At 35.8% G+C, this 20,180-nt stretch overlaps 1 protein-coding gene across 1 annotated transcript; it reads left to right on the top strand.

The window, feature by feature from the left end:
• The first annotated feature begins 10,631 nt into the window (after positions 1 to 10,631).
• LOC149958553 (baculoviral IAP repeat-containing protein 3-like) lies at positions 10,632 to 13,580 on the top strand. The gene is made up of 3 exons (XM_090167213.1): positions 10,632 to 10,946; positions 11,017 to 11,121; positions 13,536 to 13,580. The coding sequence occupies exons 1-3, from the start codon at positions 10,632 to 10,634 to the stop codon at positions 13,578 to 13,580; spliced, it is 465 nt and encodes a 154-aa protein (XP_090023339.1).
• The last annotated feature ends 6,600 nt before the right edge of the window (positions 13,581 to 20,180 follow it).

Below are 20,180 nucleotides of genomic sequence, written 5' to 3'. Positions count from 1 at the left end.
TTACATTTTGGAAAGCTATTTAAACGTATTGAACGTAAAGAGTATTTTGCAATATTTATAAAGGGTAATTATTGTAGAAAATAAAAGATATTTTAATTAAAACATTTCGGTGATCTATTCCAAAATTAAATGGCACCCCTGTATGCGTAACAATTTCAATATGCAAGATACTCGAGAATGGTAAAATAGTCTATATTTAAAGTTAAAATGCGAAAACTACATTTGTAGTGTTCAATTTAAAAGAAAATTACTTCAGCTTTTAAATAAGATTTTTTTTTGTATCTACCCTATATCATTTACATATTATTTTTTTTATTCTAATTTAACAATCACTTTAAAAACTTAGCACGTCTGAATAGCTGTGTAGAGTACTATTAACAGAGATAAATATTTCTGGGTTCAGTTAATGTGATGATTCGAGCGAAAAATTTGCATATGTTAAAGTTATTGGATTGAAGGAAACTTCAGTGTTTTCAGAGTGATAATTAAGGGAAGTTGCATTACAATATAGTTGAAAATTATCTTTTTAAGTCTGTGTCCACCCATTGATTGTGTTAGGAAGTGAAAAAATTTCATTTAGCAAGCTTTTCTGAAATTTCGGTATCCACCCTGTATCATTTAAAAGCTCAACCATTGTTTTTATCAAGTTAATTTTAAACATATCTTAAAACAAGCTTCCCTAAGTCTGACTAGCTTTGTATGGGTAATAATAAAATAGCTAAATATTTTTTGGGTTTAATAATTGTGCTTCTTAGTGAAAATTTTGCATATATTACAGTATTAGGTTGGGTAATTATTTTTTTCACCTGCTACCATTCTCAACGGGTGAACATAGAATAACAAAGATAATTTTCCACTATATTTAAAGCCAACTTTCCTTACATTTCACTATGAAAACACTGAAGCTTCTTTCAATGCGCTAACTTTATTACATGCAATTTGTTCCACCCCAGAATTACATTTATTGAATCGAAAAAAATATGTAACCCCCCTTAGAATTAACCAACACAGGTATTCAGAAGAGATGGTGTTCAATTCAAAAAAAAAATTACGTTTTTTTTTTGGATCCACCCCTATATCAGTATAATTTTTGTAATATATCATCTTATAAAATGTTTTGTAAAAAAATAAATATTTTTATTATCTTGTAAATCAGACTCGTTATTTTTCCTTGCTCGCGTCATTTTTGTTTTAGATTACGTAATTAATAGTTCATTGGGTCCATAATAACGTAGAAAATGTTTTGGGTTCATTTGACCTGATGAATACTGGACTGATGGAAGCTTCAGTGCGAAGTCTTAATTACATGTTCTAAGTTTTTTTTAAAAAAAAAAACAAGTTTATTTCTAAAAATGAAAAGGACATGTTTTATCGAGGCAAACTTTTTCCGTGTGAATGGAGAAATGATAATTAAAGAGTTAGCTATTTACGATACGGAAACGGAGAAGCATAACGTCTGGACCCTTAAACCACCATATCCATATTCCAGTCTTACGGAAGAAGATAAATGGCAGTGTAGATGGTTGTATTGGAACATTTGCGATCTCCGTTGGGACGACGGACGGGAAGACTACAACAGCCTAGGAGCCATCGCGAATTATATAAAAGAACAAGGGTTAAAGTTTTTTTTGGAAAGGTTTAGTAAAGGCCAAAGTTTTATCGCATTTCATAGGAGTTAACGTCAAGAACGTCGAGGATTTAGACTGCCCTAAATTATCTACCATTCTTTGTATAAGTGCTCCTAAACATTGTCATTTACACCGTGACCCTAATAATTTCGCCGTTGTGAAATCTCACAAAATCGCTGTGTGGTACCGAAAAATCGTGTGTAAGAAAATATAAGTCGTTTTAAGATTATTTTTGCTACTTTTTCATCACATTGGTTTTACGTTATGTCTGTTTTCTAAAATTACGTTTCTTAAATAGCGTAACGTATTAAAGTTGAATAAAGAGTTTTTCATTTAATTTTAATTTTAGTGTTTTTATAATATCTTTCTGACTACATGTGTATTGTTTAATTTCTTTCATTTTTAAAAATGTAATTGCTTGATTTAAATAAAGCGTGAAAATTATTAGTTTCGAAATGATATTTACAAATCTTATCCAATCTAAAGTCCATCGTTCGGGTATTAGTAAGTATTTCATACAAACTAACTTAATTAAGTATTTTTAGAAGTGAAGAGAAAACACATTGTGAAAAACCAAATGAAAAGAGACTTTAAACGGTTTTAAAAATCTTAATATATATATTTAAAAAATCCAACGTTTCGGCAGTGTAGCATATGAAAGTATTAAGTTTCAAAAAGTGCATTTAAATTGAAGTGAGGCCTATTTTGGGATTCCCCTTGTTCCTCCTTCTTTCATCTCAGCATGTTTCCCCTTTTATCATGTTTTCTCTCCAAAAAATAGCCAAAAATCTTAAATCAGTAGGTCTCGATCCTATTTATCACCCACCGCCCAAATTGTCAGCTTTATTATGTAATAACAAAGAACCAACAAGGCCATCATTTATAAAATCTCCTGTGATTGTGGTGATTATTACATGGGGGGCAATGCCGTAGCCCATTTCATCAAAGGCGTAAAGAGCCCCAAAATTATAAACAACCCGTACAATAATTATCCCCCCTTAGCGAACACCTTCGTGTTTTTGGTGCCATAATGCTAGATGGGACTCAATAGACATACTAGCTCAACCCAAAATTACATAAAACTCATTTCAATGTACGCGAATCCATCGAAATTTAAAAAAATAAATCTGCGCAATGTTTAAACCGTGACGATGGTTCCCTTTAACGTAGCCCCGTTTTCTCCACTTTTTAAAACGTGTTTATGGTCCTCACCCTCTCACAAACACACACAACAAACCAATTCATCCTCTCGCAGAATCCACCATTCCGACAATAAAAGTATCGAGCGCGAACGAAGATATCGAGCCCGGTGCTCATATAACACGTCGACGGGGTCGACTCGGCCTTGAGAAAAAACGCTCGCGGCTAAAGAACAGTAGCCCCCCAACTATATGTATGCATAAATATTTTTTCGTCCCAAAGTTTTACCATCGTACTGTCAGACTTGTAAAAATCCCTGAAGAAGGAGGAACAGTTCCTCCGAAACGTTCGATTTTTTAAATAAATATATTGTTAATTTTAAAAACGGTTAAAGTCTCTTTTCACTAAGTATTTTTAAATATTTGAATATCGGAATTGTATTTTGCCCGCGTTAAAAGTAGAGTTTAGATGTATAGTCGTTTTAAGAAATACTCGTGATATAGGTTCAAGTGCCAAGCATATTTAAGTACTACAATGATATTAAAATAAAGTTTTAAAATATTTCCATTCTACGTTACTTTAACAACGAATATTCTATGACGTCAAAACACTCAAATCCATGTTTCAAAGTCAAATTAACCGCGCAAAACACTTAAATCTATGTTTTCATTTGATTTTTAAATTAACCGCGACGCGCCCCCAGACCGCGCCCCCCGAGAAATCCGCGCCCCAGACCGCGTCCCCCCAGGGGAAATCAGCGCACGCGCGCAAGACGGCGAGGTGGGGAGGGCTTCGTATATCAACATATTGTGTTCAGGCCAACTTGTTCACTATGCTATATTGTTTTACTAGTCACTATATAATGTCTGAGTTTTACGCGTACTGTGATTTTCGCAACTTACCATTAATATATTAGCATCTCTGTATAATGTATATAAACAAGGTATTTCACAAGGCGTTCTATCTGTTTGTATTTGGATTTTTTAGCCATTTCTATCTGGGTTGAAAAGGAACGAGTGGGCTCGAAAAAGCTTCCCCAATATTATTTTTAATAAAAGTTTATTTTAAACCATGAAGTATCTGTCTCTATAGTATATTACTTACTATTTACTAGTTTAAATTAACCATGGTTAAATATTGCGTTTAGTCATTACTTACTATTATCATTAAACTACGTTAGTCAAAACTTACTATTAGCGTTTAGCTACTTTAGTCATTACCTATTATTATCTTAAACCTCCACGAGTTATTATCGAAAGGGGAAAACCGATGAGCTCGGGGAAGTATTTGCGTCGACGTCTCCGGTATGTCCTTTTTGCCCTAGCGGAAACCAACCTTTAAGAGCTTTAACAATTTAACGGTATACGTTTTCGACAATACGACAAGTTCACATTAACTTACGATGGACGACGTTACCTTTTTTTTGGTATGCACGAATCTTTTCTCTGTCACACAGGAAAAATAAATTCCGTTTTAATACTTTATTGAAACAGGTCTGCTCGTAACTTCAAACAAAACTAACTCGGTTTGGAATTATTCACAAAAACGGGATACTAAAATATTCAGTGGATTAATTAGCGATACAATCTAACTAATCTGAAGTTTCAAGTAATGAAAGTACAATATGTGTAATTACAAATGTTAATATGACGGTTAGATTTATTTATTTATTTATTTAAGAGACATACCTACGAAGCCGGAACGACTTACATGTAGTCATCACGATATGTGCTTTAGCTGATTGATTGAATGATTAGCGCGATATTTTGGAGATATGTTAATGTACCTGCAATGCGTTAACCGACGCCTTGTGAAATACCTTGTTTATATACATTATACAGAGATCCTAATATATTAATGGTAAGTTGCGAAAATCACAGTACGCGTAAAACTCAGACATTATATAGTGACTAGTAAAACAATATAGCATAGTGAACAAGTTGGCCTGAACACAATATGTTGATATACGAAGCCCTCCCCACCTCGCCGTCTTGCGCGCGTGCGCTGATTTCCCCTGGGGGGACGCGGTCTGGGGCGTGGATTTCTCGGGGGGCGCGGTCTGGGGGCGCGTCGCGGTTAATTTAAAAATCAAATGAAAACATAGATTTAAGTGTTTTGCGCGGTTAATTTGACTTTGAAACATGGATTTGAGTGTTTTGACGTCATAGAATATTCGTTGTTAAAGTAACGTAGAATGGAAATATTTTAAAACTTTATTTTAATATCATTGTAGTACTTAAATATGCTTGGCACTTGAACCTATATCACGAGTATTTCTTAAAACGACTATACATCTAAACTCTACTTTTAACGCGGGCAAAATACAATTCCGATATTCAAATATTTAAAAATACTTAGTGAAAAGAGACTTTAACCGTTTTTAAAATTAACAATATATTTATTTAAAAAATCGAACGTTTCGGAGGAACTGTTCCTCCTTCTTCAGGGATTTTTACAAGTCTGACAGTACGATGGTAAAACTTTGGGACGAAAAAATATTTATGCATACATATAGTTGGGGGGCTACTGTTCTTTAGCCGCGAGCGTTTTTCTCAAAGGCGAGTCGACCCCGTCGACGTGTTATATGAGCACCGGGCTCGATATCTTCGTTCGCGCTCGATGATTTTATTGTCGGAATGGTGGATTCTGCGAGAGGATGAATTGGTTTGTTGTGTGTGTTTGTGAGAGGGTGAGGACCATAAACACGTTTTAAAAAGTGGAGAAAACGGGGCTACGTTAAAGGGAACCATCGTCACGGTTTAAACATTGCGCAGATTTATTTTTTTAAATTTCGATGGATTCGCGTACATTGAAATGAGTTTTATGTAATTTTGGGTTGAGCTAGTATGTCTATTGAGTCCCATCTAGCATTATGGCACCAAAAACACGAAGGTGTTCGCTAAGGGGGGAGAATTATTGTACGGGTTGTTTATAATTTTGGGGCTCTTTACGCCTTTGATGAAATGGGCTACGGCATTGCCCCCCATGTAATAATCACCACAATCACAGGAGATTTTATAAATGATGGCCTTGTTGGTTCTTTGTTATTACATAATAAAGCTGACAATTTGGGCGGTGGGTGATAAATAGGATCGAGACCTACTGATTTAAGATTTTTGGCTATTTTTTGGAGAGAAAACATGATAAAAGGGGAAACATGCTGAGATGAAAGAAGGAGGAACAAGGGGAATCCCAAAATAGGCCTCACTTCAATTTAAATGCACTTTTTGAAACTTAATACTTTCATATGCTACACTGCCGAAACGTTGGATTTTTTAAATATATATATTAAGATTTTTAAAACCGTTTAAAGTCTCTTTTCATTTGGTTTTTCACAATGTGTTTTCTCTTCACTTCTAAAAATACTTAATTAAGTTAGTTTGTATGAAATACTTACTAATACCCGAACGATGGACTTTAGATTGGATAAGATTTGTAAATATCATTTCGAAACTAATAATTTTCACGCTTTATTTAAATCAAGCAATTACATTTTTAAAAATGAAAGAAATTAAACAATACACATGTAGTCAGAAAGATATTATAAAAACACTAAAATTAAAATTAAATGAAAAACTCTTTATTCAACTTTAATACGTTACGCTATTTAAGAAACGTAATTTTAGAAAACAGACATAACGTAAAACCAATGTGATGAAAAAGTAGCAAAAATAATCTTAAAACGACTTATATTTTCTTACACACGATTTTTCGGTACCACACAGCGATTTTGTGAGATTTCACAACGGCGAAATTATTAGGGTCACGGTGTAAATGACAATGTTTAGGAGCACTTATACAAAGAATGGTAGATAATTTAGGGCAGTCTAAATCCTCGACGTTCTTGACGTTAACTCCTATGAAATGCGATAAAACTTTGGCCTTTACTAAACCTTTCCAAAAAAAACTTTAACCCTTGTTCTTTTATATAATTCGCGATGGCTCCTAGGCTGTTGTAGTCTTCCCGTCCGTCGTCCCAACGGAGATCGCAAATGTTCCAATACAACCATCTACACTGCCATTTATCTTCTTCCGTAAGACTGGAATATGGATATGGTGGTTTAAGGGTCCAGACGTTATGCTTCTCCGTTTCCGTATCGTAAATAGCTAACTCTTTAATTATCATTTCTCCATTCACACGGAAAAAGTTTGCCTCGATAAAACATGTCCTTTTCATTTTTAGAAATAAACTTGTTTTTTTTTTTAAAAAAAAACTTAGAACATGTAATTAAGACTTCGCACTGAAGCTTCCATCAGTCCAGTATTCATCAGGTCAAATGAACCCAAAACATTTTCTACGTTATTATGGACCCAATGAACTATTAATTACGTAATCTAAAACAAAAATGACGCGAGCAAGGAAAAATAACGAGTCTGATTTACAAGATAATAAAAATATTTATTTTTTTACAAAACATTTTATAAGATGATATATTACAAAAATTATACTGATATAGGGGTGGATCCAAAAAAAAAACGTAATTTTTTTTTTGAATTGAACACCATCTCTTCTGAATACCTGTGTTGGTTAATTCTAAGGGGGGTTACATATTTTTTTCGATTCAATAAATGTAATTCTGGGGTGGAACAAATTGCATGTAATAAAGTTAGCGCATTGAAAGAAGCTTCAGTGTTTTCATAGTGAAATGTAAGGAAAGTTGGCTTTAAATATAGTGGAAAATTATCTTTGTTATTCTATGTTCACCCGTTGAGAATGGTAGCAGGTGAAAAAAATAATTACCCAACCTAATACTGTAATATATGCAAAATTTTCACTAAGAAGCACAATTATTAAACCCAAAAAATATTTAGCTATTTTATTATTACCCATACAAAGCTAGTCAGACTTAGGGAAGCTTGTTTTAAGATATGTTTAAAATTAACTTGATAAAAACAATGGTTGAGCTTTTAAATGATACAGGGTGGATACCGAAATTTCAGAAAAGCTTGCTAAATGAAATTTTTTCACTTCCTAACATAATCAATGGGTGGACACAGACTTAAAAAGATAATTTTCAACTATATTGTAATGCAACTTCCCTTAATTATCACTCTGAAAACACTGAAGTTTCCTTCAATCCAATAACTTTAACATATGCAAATTTTTCGCTCGAATCATCACATTAACTGAACCCAGAAATATTTATCTCTGTTAATAGTACTCTACACAGCTATTCAGACGTGCTAAGTTTTTAAAGTGATTGTTAAATTAGAATAAAAAAAATAATATGTAAATGATATAGGGTAGATACAAAAAAAAATCTTATTTAAAAGCTGAAGTAATTTTCTTTTAAATTGAACACTACAAATGTAGTTTTCGCATTTTAACTTTAAATATAGACTATTTTACCATTCTCGAGTATCTTGCATATTGAAATTGTTACGCATACAGGGGTGCCATTTAATTTTGGAATAGATCACCGAAATGTTTTAATTAAAATATCTTTTATTTTCTACAATAATTACCCTTTATAAATATTGCAAAATACTCTTTACGTTCAATACGTTTAAATAGCTTTCCAAAATGTAAATATAGGTAGTAAAATACTATAAAAACCCCTGACTCTACGTTCAATACGTTAAAATAGCTTTCAATACGCCAAATATAGGTGGAAAAATAATAGAAAACACACATACTATTATTATTTTTTAATTTTTGGAAATACACAACATCCACCAGTTACTTCGCAATATGACAAATTGGCTGCTCTCTTAGTCCCTAACATATCACAATTTAAACACAAATATATGCGTGGTAACGCTTTTAATACACCTGGTGGAATTCTTATACTTAGAATTCTTTTAGATTGGAAATAAACAGCTTTACGGTACTTCAAACAGATTGAGTATCCGTCACAGTACCATGCTAGCCCTCCGACAGTTGGAACATGAAAAACTGAACCGTCACAATATATACAGAAGTAGTCACCAGTTCTTAATAATGACGTGATTCCGTCTTTCTTCAATTCTTCGACTGATATTGCATTCACTAGTGGTAAATACACGCTTGGTTATAAATTCATATATATTTCGTATAATAGTTTCTAGTGAAGGCTACCAGTAATTAAGAATTAACATTACAACTAAATAATTATATATAAAAATAATGTGATTTCTAAGGTAGCTTTAAAAAAAATAACCTAAAACAATCTTACTTTTGAGAAATGACTCTTTAATATCAAAAATCGTCTGTCATACTCGGAAACAATTAATTGATCACTGATGTCGTTTCTAATATTTCTTCAGCTTTTAAAGAAAAAAAGAGTTACTCGAGAAGGGTAAAATAGTCTATATTTAAATTTACAGTGATTCTTATTTTGGATTCCACTTTCACAATGGGAAAAGTGTCTTTCTCAAATGTTGTAATTGTACTATTGTTAGAACTATTTAAATCCATAAGATAGAATCGTTCAGTACTTTGCGGATATAAAAAGAGGGACTCGTTTAAATGGAAATATTTTTAAACTTCATTTTAATATCATTAGCGTGTAAGTGGTCCGTGTACCCAAAATTGAACCGCAAGTTCAGATATGCAAATACATCGAAAATACTATAAAAGCATCTTAACTCTACTTTTAATACTAAGTTACGTTTAAAAAGAACCTTTCGTAAACATGAATTCATCCAATTGTTAAACATAGATTCCAGATTAGATGGTGTATGTATGATGATGGGTAAGACTCTTGTCAGAAAGGTGAATTCTGCTTTTAATACGTTAAAATACATTTCGACTATACAAATATAGTTTTCGCACTTTAAATTTAAATATAGACTATTTTACCATTCTCGAGTATATTGCATATTGAAATTGTTACGCATACAGGGTTACCATTTAATTTTGGAATAGATCACCAAGCTAAAAATATAAAAATTGATAAAAACTTACATGGCTACGTCCTCATCCGAGAACAGCGGAGATGGATTTCTAGTGGACTTGGTTGGATACAAAAAAGACCAGAGTTGTGATGTCTTAGGGACCAAATCCCTGGGTTTTTATACCCAAAAGGAAAGTGTTTGAAAATAATGTTACACGGGGGAAAGTGTTTGTCGGCGAAAACACAAAAGGCTCGACCCATTGAACTATTTGGATTTATTTATAGCTACTGGCTGTTTGCATAACATCATGTCAGCGCGTCATTTTTTAGATTACGTAATTAATAGTTCATTGTGTCCATTCATTCGCACACGTTGGAAAAATATTATAAACGTATTTTAAAAATATTAAGTGTCAATTTATCAATGTAAAAATTACTTTATACGGTCACCTTTAAAAATAACAATGTATTCAATATAAAAACGTTTATTCACATTTTCTTTACAGCGGTTTTAATATTATGAATTTGATTAGTTTTACAATATTCTTGAAAATAAATCAGAGCAGCCATTTCCTTTTCAGTCGGCATTTTTAATTCGGCTGGCAGGTTAGATGTAGTTGACTCGGTTGATTCCATTGTGGCACCGCGCTTTTTACATGCCACAATAAGTTCGTTAAGATAATCGATAATTTTATCATCTGACATTTCCTCGGCCTCCGTGTAATGGAGAGATTCACTCGCATCACAATCACACGCCAGATCCGAATCTTCTTTCATTGTATTACAAGATAAATGTGTCATTAAATGTTGTTTGAAACCTCTCACGGACCGGTATATTTCCGCGCATATCCAGCATTTCTTCGGTACTCTAAGCGGAGACATCTTCCTCTTTCCCATAGCGGCTGGCTTATGAAAACCACAACGCATCTACGTAATCTTTACGTTTCATGGTGTAGATTACGTCATCTTTAGTGAGTCATTTTTATAGAATACGTCATTTTGGGGGTTAGACCCAGAAATATTATTCCGTAGCTCAAAGAGAATCGGGATGGCTAGTCACGAGGATCTCAGCACAGTAACCGGTCGGCTAGAAACGTTCAAGCAATGGGACAACGTACACGTGAACAAGGAAGACTTGGCCCACGCAGGACTTTTCGCCGTAGACTCGGACGGCATAGTCGAATGCTACCTCTGCCACGGACAGTTAGGCAGTTGGGAAACCGGCGACGTACCCCAAACGGAACACGACAAATTTTATCCCAACTGTCCGTCACCCGCCGCTTTGGAGGGCCAAGATATCCCGCCATCCGAAAAATACATCTCCGGCGGACCTACAACCACCCCCGAGGGACCCGGCGACAACGTAACTCTTACCATCAAACGCCTCGAGGTATAACATTTAATGAAAATGCTCGTAAAAACGCTAATTTCAGATGGTTCGTTTCAACCCTTTGAGTGAACTTTGGTATATACCCTACGAAGATCGACGTAATTACCATGATATAAATAAAATACATTTCCAAAGACGTATTTTCAATGTAAATCGTATTATACAGCCTGTACTCGAAAAATATCTTAATTAAACCTTATAATTTGTATACACTCTGCTCTTTTTTTCCAAAACACTTTTACCGATGACCGCCCGCTATTTTACGGTACGCTTAGGGGCCCGAAAGTGTTTGTCGGCGAAAACCAACTCGAATTGTGCCCGACATTAACTATGACGGATCGGCTGTTTGCATAACATCGTGTCACCGCCATAGGGGCAGATAACCTATTGACCTATAATGGGTTAGCACCTGGGTTTTATGGGTTATAACATCGTAAATCAACCTCGTAAATCAGCTAACCTTTTGACCTAAAATGGGGTGCCTCCAGCTATTAACTATGACGGGCAGGCTGTTTGCATAACATCGTGTCACCACCATAGGGGCAGATAACCTATTGACCTAACATCGTAAATCAACCTCGTAAATCAGCTAACCTATTGACCTGCCGAATATTGCCGTAAATGGGGGCCCTACAGGGGCCTGTTTCACCCTTATTTAACGGCTGTTTGCATCGTGTCCACACCGCCATAGATAACCTATTGACCTAACATCGTAAATCAACCTCGTAAAACAGCTAACCTTTTGACCTAACCTTTTGACCTGCCGAAAATGTACGCAAAATGGGGGCCCTACAGGGGCCCGTTTCACCCCCGTTTCCCCCGCCCGCAGGTGCCCCCTTATCGGTAGACGCACTCCCTTATCTCTGCTATAGATCTTTGATACACTGAACCAATTCACCATGTCATTAGTCAAAACCCACTGCATACACTACCAGTAAATAAGGATCTATAAGTAAACCAAGGCTTAAAATACACCCCAAGTAGTAATGTATAATAATTTATTCTAACCTGTAATGTTGCTTAGAGTCGCAGGCTTATTTTAGTGTTTCATAAATCGCGATCGTGATTGGGCCTTGGCTCTCACAAAACGATCATGAGCTAGAAACTCAAATTCGAAAAATTTGAAAGAATCTGACCTATCGTGGTATATTATTTATCTTATTAAAGTAGGTATAAAGCGTTTCTGATCAATTAACTTGCTTATCAATCTTTGCGTACCACCTAACGATAAATAATCCTTCATTGTTTTCGCGAGCTTTTAGTCGGCTAACGAGGGGTCGGACATAGACTGGCAAAGCGTACGGGATTTCGAAATCAGTGTGATTTCGTGATTTCGTAATCAGTGTGATTTCGTGATTTCGTAATCAGTGTGATTTCGTGATTTCGTAATCAGTGTGATTTCGTGATTTCGTAATCAGTGTGATTTCGTGATTTCGTAATCAGTGTGATTTCGTGATTTCGTAATCAGTGTGATTTCGTGATTTCGTAATCAGTGTGATTTCGTGATTTCGTAATCAGTGTGATTTCGTGATTTCGTAATCAGTGTGATTTCGTGATTTCGTAATCAGTGTGATTTCGTGATTTCGTAATCAGTGTGATTTTGTGATTTCGTAATCAGTGTGATTTCGTAACTGATTTCGAAATCAAGGGACGGATTTCTTGATTTCGAAGTTTGGCGACTGATTTTGAGATTTTTCTAATGATTTTATGGATATTCGTCTGATTTCGACATTTTTCTAATGATTTCGTGATTTTGTGACTGATTTCATGGATTTTCGTCTGATTTCGAAATCAAGTAACTGATTTCATGATTTCTAAATCAAGCGAATGTTTTCGTTGATTACGCGTTTTTACCACTGATTTCGTGATTTTGCGATAAGGTTCTTAATTTTTCCTACTGATTTTTAAATTTTCTGACTGTTTTTGAAATAAACCGACTGATTTCATGATTTTGCGTCCGATTCCGTAATTCAGTGAGTAGTTGTGGGATTTAGTTCGATTTAACGTTTAAAAAACTAATTTATTTCATATTGATTTTTTTCACTTCCTATAGAAAATTGGTACTATACTATTTTTTCAGGCCTTCCTTAGTAAGTTTAATTTAATTGCTGAGCATCGTCTTTAAATCAAAAATGATGTTATATTTTTATTGATTGATGCGCTCCTAAACTGATTAGAATACCAGTTTTAAAGGGAAAACATTTAGGTAACAGGAACCTTTGAGTTTGGATTTTTAACCCTACTGCCCGAGATTTATAATAACAATGTACTTAAATAAAAATCGAGCCAATAATAACAAGAGAATTACTGATTAAAACCAAGCTCACTCCCAATCTGACTTCGAAAAAAAGAATACGCGGTATCAAAGTTTCCTTACGGTGTCCCCCCCCCCCCCCCGAGGTTCCTCCTACTAGAATGGGTCTGGTTTTAAATTCCGTATTCAAAGAGTTACCGCTATTAAGCCAAGTTAAATAATGTATTTGTTCAGAATAGTGAGTATTTTTACGCGAACACTTTCCGCTAAATAAATTTTTGAATCTTTAAAACAAACACCGTTTTCAGGGAGTGTACAAACGTATTGCTCCAACTTGCAATAGCCGTGACTAAATTTATCACAATAGTTTAATTCGGTTTTCTCGGACTTCACTTTAGAGAAGCTGCTTGGTTCGTACCAATTACACATTACGCCAATATTTTCGGCATCTTTTCTATTAGCGTAAGACCCAGAATAGCTTCTCTTTGCTTCTGTTTTCCCTTTAAGATAAGAGAACTGAAGCATCCTTCCTAAGACAAATTTTTTTTCGTATATAAAGGCACAAAAGTCTCCAACGTGAATCGTTTCGTCTTGAATGGTTCGAACAGTGTCTTTATTCGAAACGTTGGCGTTATTTTCACTGGAAGAGTAAAGCTGGTTTCACACTCGACGGAAAATATGCCGGAAAGCCGATAATAAACGCCGAGCTGAAAATTGATTCCCTTTCGATATACTGCTAACGTTCAACTTTACGCTGCTAATTTTCCGTCGAGTTTGAAACCAGCTTAAGCGCTACGGACACGAAGAAGTCTATCATTAGAAAGAGATTCATTTGAATTGAGAAGCCCAAGAGCCGTTCTTTTTCTTATGTATATCGTTTCTCCTTGAATATTATAAGACGTAAATGGTGAAAAACTTTCCAATTTAACTTCAACTTCGGAACTTGAAGTATGCGAGTTGAGTTCGTATTGTGGTAGGCCACTTTTTCCGTCGCGTTGCTTCTTGACAAATTGCCCAACCCTCGGCTCAACCTTTCTCTCATGGAAATCAGAAATGGTTTTTAAGTCTTCGGCAATTTCATCATTAACGTCAATTAAAGATTCCGGCATGTTTCTGTTGTCGTCCTCAGCCTCCAACATTTCTGATAGTGACAGAGACTCTTTAGTTTTATGCAAGAACCCCCCAGTCAATTTCTTATCTGTCGCTTTAAGTACCTCAGACATTCCAATAAGACGGACCGATTCGATGGCTTTTAACCTCGCGTCTTTAATGGTTTGTAAAATTTCAGAAGCACGGGGCGTTTAACTCAATGCAAGTATAACAATTAAGAGTTAGAAAGTTTTCGTTAACATTATAAAATTCCGAATTTTCAATCCATAGTTTTCAAAATCTAAGGAAAAATACAGCCCTCCAAATGCCACGTACTCTTTCAACGAAAGACGTCGCTTTGTTGAGGAATGCACAAGTTACAGCTCTCATGATCTTCAAATATATAATTGTGGCTTGACTATTAGGAACACTTTCTACTAGAAGGTTTTCAGTATTTAGAGACATAATTCTCTTGACAGCGGCAAAATTCTGCTTATCCTTCGGGTTAAGATCCGACTCTTTCAAACCACGATCAACCTTGGTACAATATGACAACAACAATTTTAAATGAGAAATTGAGCAAACCTCTTTGCCCATTGGTAATATTATCGACGGTTTCAATAATCTGCTCCGTAATTTGTACCCACATGTATATGGTCTTGAAAATAAAACGGCGGCTCCAGTTTTACATTCGGAAACCATTATCAGTCTTGTGGACGAGCTTGTGGAACAAAGCTTGACAATGACGATGGCTCTAACCATTGTCGACGCTCTAGAATACCCGATTCATTGGTCATTGCTTTCAAGAGCCTAGGATCACCGTCGCTAGAAAAGGCGTTAAGGTGCGTAAACTTGTTGTCAGATCCAAAGACGCATAAACATATCGACGGTGTCCCAGGATGAAGCGGCTGAGCCACATATACGTAAGCAACGTTGGCTTTAGTTTCTTTTAAAAAGTAGTTTTCGACTTCTTCATAAGTGGTGTATAGCATTGTTTGCAAATTAGATAAACCGTTCTTGTTCAGAGCTCTAACAAATCCAACGCAACTGTTAATGCACTTATCGTAATCGATTCTACTTAAAATACGAGTTCCGTCTTCACTTACGGCTACGTATTTATGTGGCACTTAATAACGTTTCAGGTGTTCAAGCAACTGGATCGTTCGAATTTCACCTTCTTTTATCGGTCGCCTTTCTTCGAAAAGATACCTTCTTACTTGACGCAGAGAAGGTAAAGCGGAAGGCATATTTTGAGACATGAATGTATATGCCAACGTTCCTGCAAGAATGAAAAACGCAACACTGAACTTCTTTACGCTATCCGTGTGTCGCCTAGTTTTTGAATAACAGTTTCGCCAAAGCTCTTTAAGAAAACCACCAATATTATGGGGATCAGATTCAGTTATGTGTGTGATTGAGCTACAACTAGCAATTGAATCACTAGCAAAGTTCTTGGTTAAATTAGAACGAAAGTCATCAAAAAGGTTAACATTTTCCTTCGCAGAAAATTCTATTTTGTCTAACACCTGATAAAAGTCATTTATTTTCGTTTGCAATGGGTCCATACTATCGATTTCAAATTTACGACGTTTGCGCTCAGTTCTTGAATAATTATAATTTTGTGATTTAATTGCTAATGTAGGCTCCACTGCAGTATTAAAAATTGACGAGTTACCTCCATTCACAAACGGAAATTCGGAAGGGAGGTTATCTAAAAATCCGAAGATTTCCTCCTTACCGACATTTTTTGTTTTCAGTTGGGTAGAATCGGCTAAACTGGAATGTGTTTCATTAGCTGTAACCTCGGTAACTTGTAACATGAGTCGTAATATCCTTCATTTTAGGATCGGTAGAATCTTGGCTTTGTCTCTTTTCATGCTGATGGTTTGAATTTCTTTGGCCCAAAGAACTATTTTCCCAAAGTTTGGTTTGACGGAGCGAGCTTTGTAGATTGGTTAAACATTTCTTTAAATGTCTATAAAAATTTGAACAGCTGTACCCAATACCAGTAACAGTTTTATTCAAAGTTACTTAATGGATTTTATAGACACCTCCACCACTTGCGAGTTCAAATACTAACTTGAGATTAACATTTTCCAGTAACAATGACGTTTTGTTGAAAGCAGCGCTCTTTTTGTACTTATTTACTTGATCGCGAAGCCCTTTAAATATCTCCAAATTTGAGACTGCCGGTGGATTTTCCTCAGGAGTTTCCTCGAGAGTTTCTGATGTTTTGTTTGCCTGTTTATTTGATGTTAAATCGATTATCGAATCGACTACAGTGATCTTGTCCAATTGATTTGCAGTGGAAAAACTACCTTTGCGCTTAGGCCTAGTAGCGAGCCTACTACATGTTTTATTATTTAACGAGTGGAACATGTTTTCGTCGTTCAGCTTCTTGGCAAAAGACTCCAGCTTATCAAAGTGCCCAGGAAGAAATCGAAATTTCTCTTTATATTTAATGAATCCACCAAACATTACTTTAGTAACAGATTCTTCAAAGATATCATTATTCTCCTTACTAAATTCTTCAATTTGCTGAATTTTCCCCTTCTCGGTAAGTTTTTTAATAGAGTCTGATGTATCATACCCTCTATTGATTAAACAAGTGTACAACTGATCTGGAAGTTCATATTTCATACGCTTTAAAAATAAATCCGAACTGGAGTCTTGATTGTCGTTTACAACTTGTTTTTCGTTTGGATTCGCCATGAAGATGGAAACTGTTAAACTAAATCTACTGGAAGAAAAGAGACAAGGCCAAACATCAGGTAAACACATTTTTACTGAAGTCGAGCGACCGAGGTCCTCATTTCTCGCAAAGAAGCTTTCAAGCGCGCGGAAGGCTCAGCTCGGTTTGATTACGACGGATAATTTTTTATCCAAACGCCGAACTTTAACTCTGAGTTTACAAATGTGATAAAACCGGATAAATATATTTTAAATTTAAGACCTTTGGCGCTCATAGGCAAGTAAAGTCGGGTTAGTAGTTAGTATAGTTTAACTTCATAATACGTGTATTTATTCGTCACGTACCCATTTTATTCAAATATTATAACTTTCAACATTACATTAGGACACGTGGCTCGACACGTGATCTTATTTCAACTAATAGGGACAAGGCACTTGACGCCATTTTGAGGGAGGGAAACGTCACGGCATCGTACCGTTATAGCTAATTTCGCGCGCTTTTCCCCCAGTGGGTGGATTTTCAGGAGTATGAGATAGAGCGTAGTGACGTTCTACCTCCCCCAACTGCCTTGTCCCTATAGTAGTATATTGAGGTAAGCGGCGTAAGCCCGGGTATACGACGGTGAACCAAATTAAACAGACACTACTAACTGTTATTGCTATTGCCTTTTTAACTTACGTCTTTCACGTCGTGCTTTCTTTTATACATAAACGAACTCTGGAAACCTTTATTTGGAAGTTTTTTCGCCTAATTGATGAAGCGGCTCTGAATTTGAAGGCTAAAGACTAAAGGCTACTACTAAAGGCACCACCTTAGGCCTAAGTCATCGAGCGACCTTTAAAGTCATTAATTCAGGTGGTTTAGCCTTGAAGGAGAGAAGGCTGGAAGGCGGGAAAATCGAGGGGAAAACATAATCAAAGCTGACGAATTACTCCCAGAATCCCAGAATACCTAGAGTTTTGGAAGCTTCGTATACGTCCAGACTCGCAACGCCCCTACCGAACCGTTAGTGCTGGCGACGTAAGACGACCCTACCGACTGGGAAAAGACTTATGGGTAACGTTTTGTCTCACGAATTGCCCACCGAAATTTCTCTTCCATTCTACTTCCCTACTTCAAGATTTAGCGAACATTTGAGAACTTTTTCGAGTACTAGCTCTCTCTAGAATAACCTAAAAAAACCCTAGACAATAACTTACCATATTAGCTTGTTCCGAACCTTGTTCATTAGCCAAAGAGGACTCGATCGTCATGACAGTCAGTTTGCCGAAATTATTTTCCAAGAAGATAGTAGGACTCGCGACAAAACAAAAACGATGGCTACACCTACGCAGTGGCGTCGATTTCGTGATTTTCGATTTTTCCGGTGATTTTGTGATTTTGCGGGTGATTTCGTGATTTTGCCGGTGATTTCGTGATTTTCACGAAATACTAATTTATATAGATATTCAGTTTAATTTTGAAAATGATTCGAATTAAAAGGTTTCATTAGTACAAAATTACTTACATTTGATAATTTTGCTAAAATATATCCTCAAAAGTCGCAATTGGATTTTTAGATCATGAATTTCCTTAGTATCAAAATGACCAGCATTTTAGGAACGTATTACAAATATTTTTTACATCTGTGACTCATAACTTATCCATGGACTGCATATACTATTGGATAATTAGAGTAGACTAAAACAGACAATGTTATCAGAAAAGCTAAAAATTCCTTTTCTCCCCGTGTAAAGAACACTTTTCCTTCATTTCCCCCCGCGAAAGACCGTTTTCCCTCGCTTTTCCCGTTTTTCATTATTCCCTTTTAGCGTTTTGGAACGTTGAAAAATCCCGGAAAAGGGAACAATTCCCCTTATGTCGAAGTAGTGCTCTGCACAACGATTTCGCGCGATTTTTTTTAATTTTTTAAACAACTACCCCTTTCTGTTAATTTAGCGAGGAATCACTATTTTACGATTCTGAAAAACGTCTCTGCACCGGGCCCTTAGAGGACACAATTTTAATATATTTCACTAAAGAAAGGGCAGATAAGCTAAAAGCTTAGCTTAATTAAGATGTTGTGTATGAGAGTTAAATTATTATTTTTAAAATAGCCATACTGAAATAAGACGAGGTTCGATTTCACTTCTCAAATGCGCGTTAGATGAAAAAGTTACATATTTAAAGCTCTAACGCAAAAATTAAAAAAAATTATTTAACTTCAAAAATGAACGCGAAAAGGGATGGCTTTTAAATAAGTCATTTTCTTTAAATGTTTGATAATTTTTACTTCTCCGAGGGTACTTTGTATCCTGGAGGGGTATTACAATCACCGTGTCTGTCTGTGGGTCTGTCTGTCTGTCTGGGCTGCGAACGCGTTCGCATTTTCCGAGCAAAGGTTAATCATTTCGTACGCAGTTTCTCGAAGGGTTGGCAAAACCACCGTGTGACGGTGAGCGTTAATTGATTTATTGGAGGTTTGGTTTGGTTTGGATGGTGTTTTTTCGTTAACGCTCACCGTCGTGACGGTTTTGTGTATTACGTTTTTGTAATGTTTATGCGTAGGTTGTGAATGTTGAGTTCGTGTTATGACGGTTGTGGGTGTAGAGTTTGTGGTGTTTGTGTTATGATGGTTGTGGATCTTGAGTCTGTTGTGTTTGTACGGGCGTTTTCTCTCCAGCTTCTACTTAATGACTTTGGGACGGACCGAGTGCTGAGTGTTATGGCAACCTCTCAACGTCCAATGGCAGGGTTTCCACTAGAGGTGGGAACCCGTAGTACGAATACTGGGTACCCCCAAAAAAACCCACCCGTTCGCGGGTGGGTGTGGGTGGGTAGGTATTACGGGTTTTTTTAGACCAATTTGTACTGCGGGTACGGGTAGGGTGGGTGGGTATCGCGGGTACCCGTCAAAACCCGATATTTGATCTATATTTTTTTTCCTAAATTAAAACGTATTGAATTTTTGCAGTCATGTTTTAATATTTTTATGATTGCTTTTTTAATGTTGAGTCACGTACGAGCGAGAAACTAAATATTATTTCCAGCAGTTGATCGCTGTGCGAGGACACTTGATTCTATATGTACGGTACAAGACTGATTATATAATATATTTATTATCGCTTGTTATTATTTATGGCTACAGCTAGTGCTTTGGACGTTTTCAATTGGGCCAAGAAGGAACTTAGGG

The sequence above is a fragment of the Leiobunum rupestre genome, chromosome 2, assembly GCF_980474605.1.
Source record: "Leiobunum rupestre chromosome 2, qqLeiRupe1.1.hap1, whole genome shotgun sequence".
Taxonomy (NCBI): Eukaryota; Metazoa; Arthropoda; class Arachnida; order Opiliones; family Sclerosomatidae; genus Leiobunum; species Leiobunum rupestre.
The sequence above is the reverse complement of the archived record's forward strand: the minus strand, read 5'-3'. Positions and strand labels throughout refer to the sequence as shown.

Bases quoted from the DNA above. Each gene is read 5' to 3' on its own strand.
- LOC149958553 (XM_090167213.1), top strand. From the start codon at position 10,632: ATGGCTAGTCACGAGGATCTCAGCACAGTAACCGGTCGGCTAGAAACG. The intron at 10,947-11,016 runs GTAACTCTTACC...CGCTAATTTCAG, and splicing joins CCGAGGGACCCGGCGACAAC to ATGGTTCGTTTCAACCCTTT. The intron at 11,122-13,535 runs GTAAATCGTATT...CACCGTTTTCAG, and splicing joins TCCAAAGACGTATTTTCAAT to GGAGTGTACAAACGTATTGC.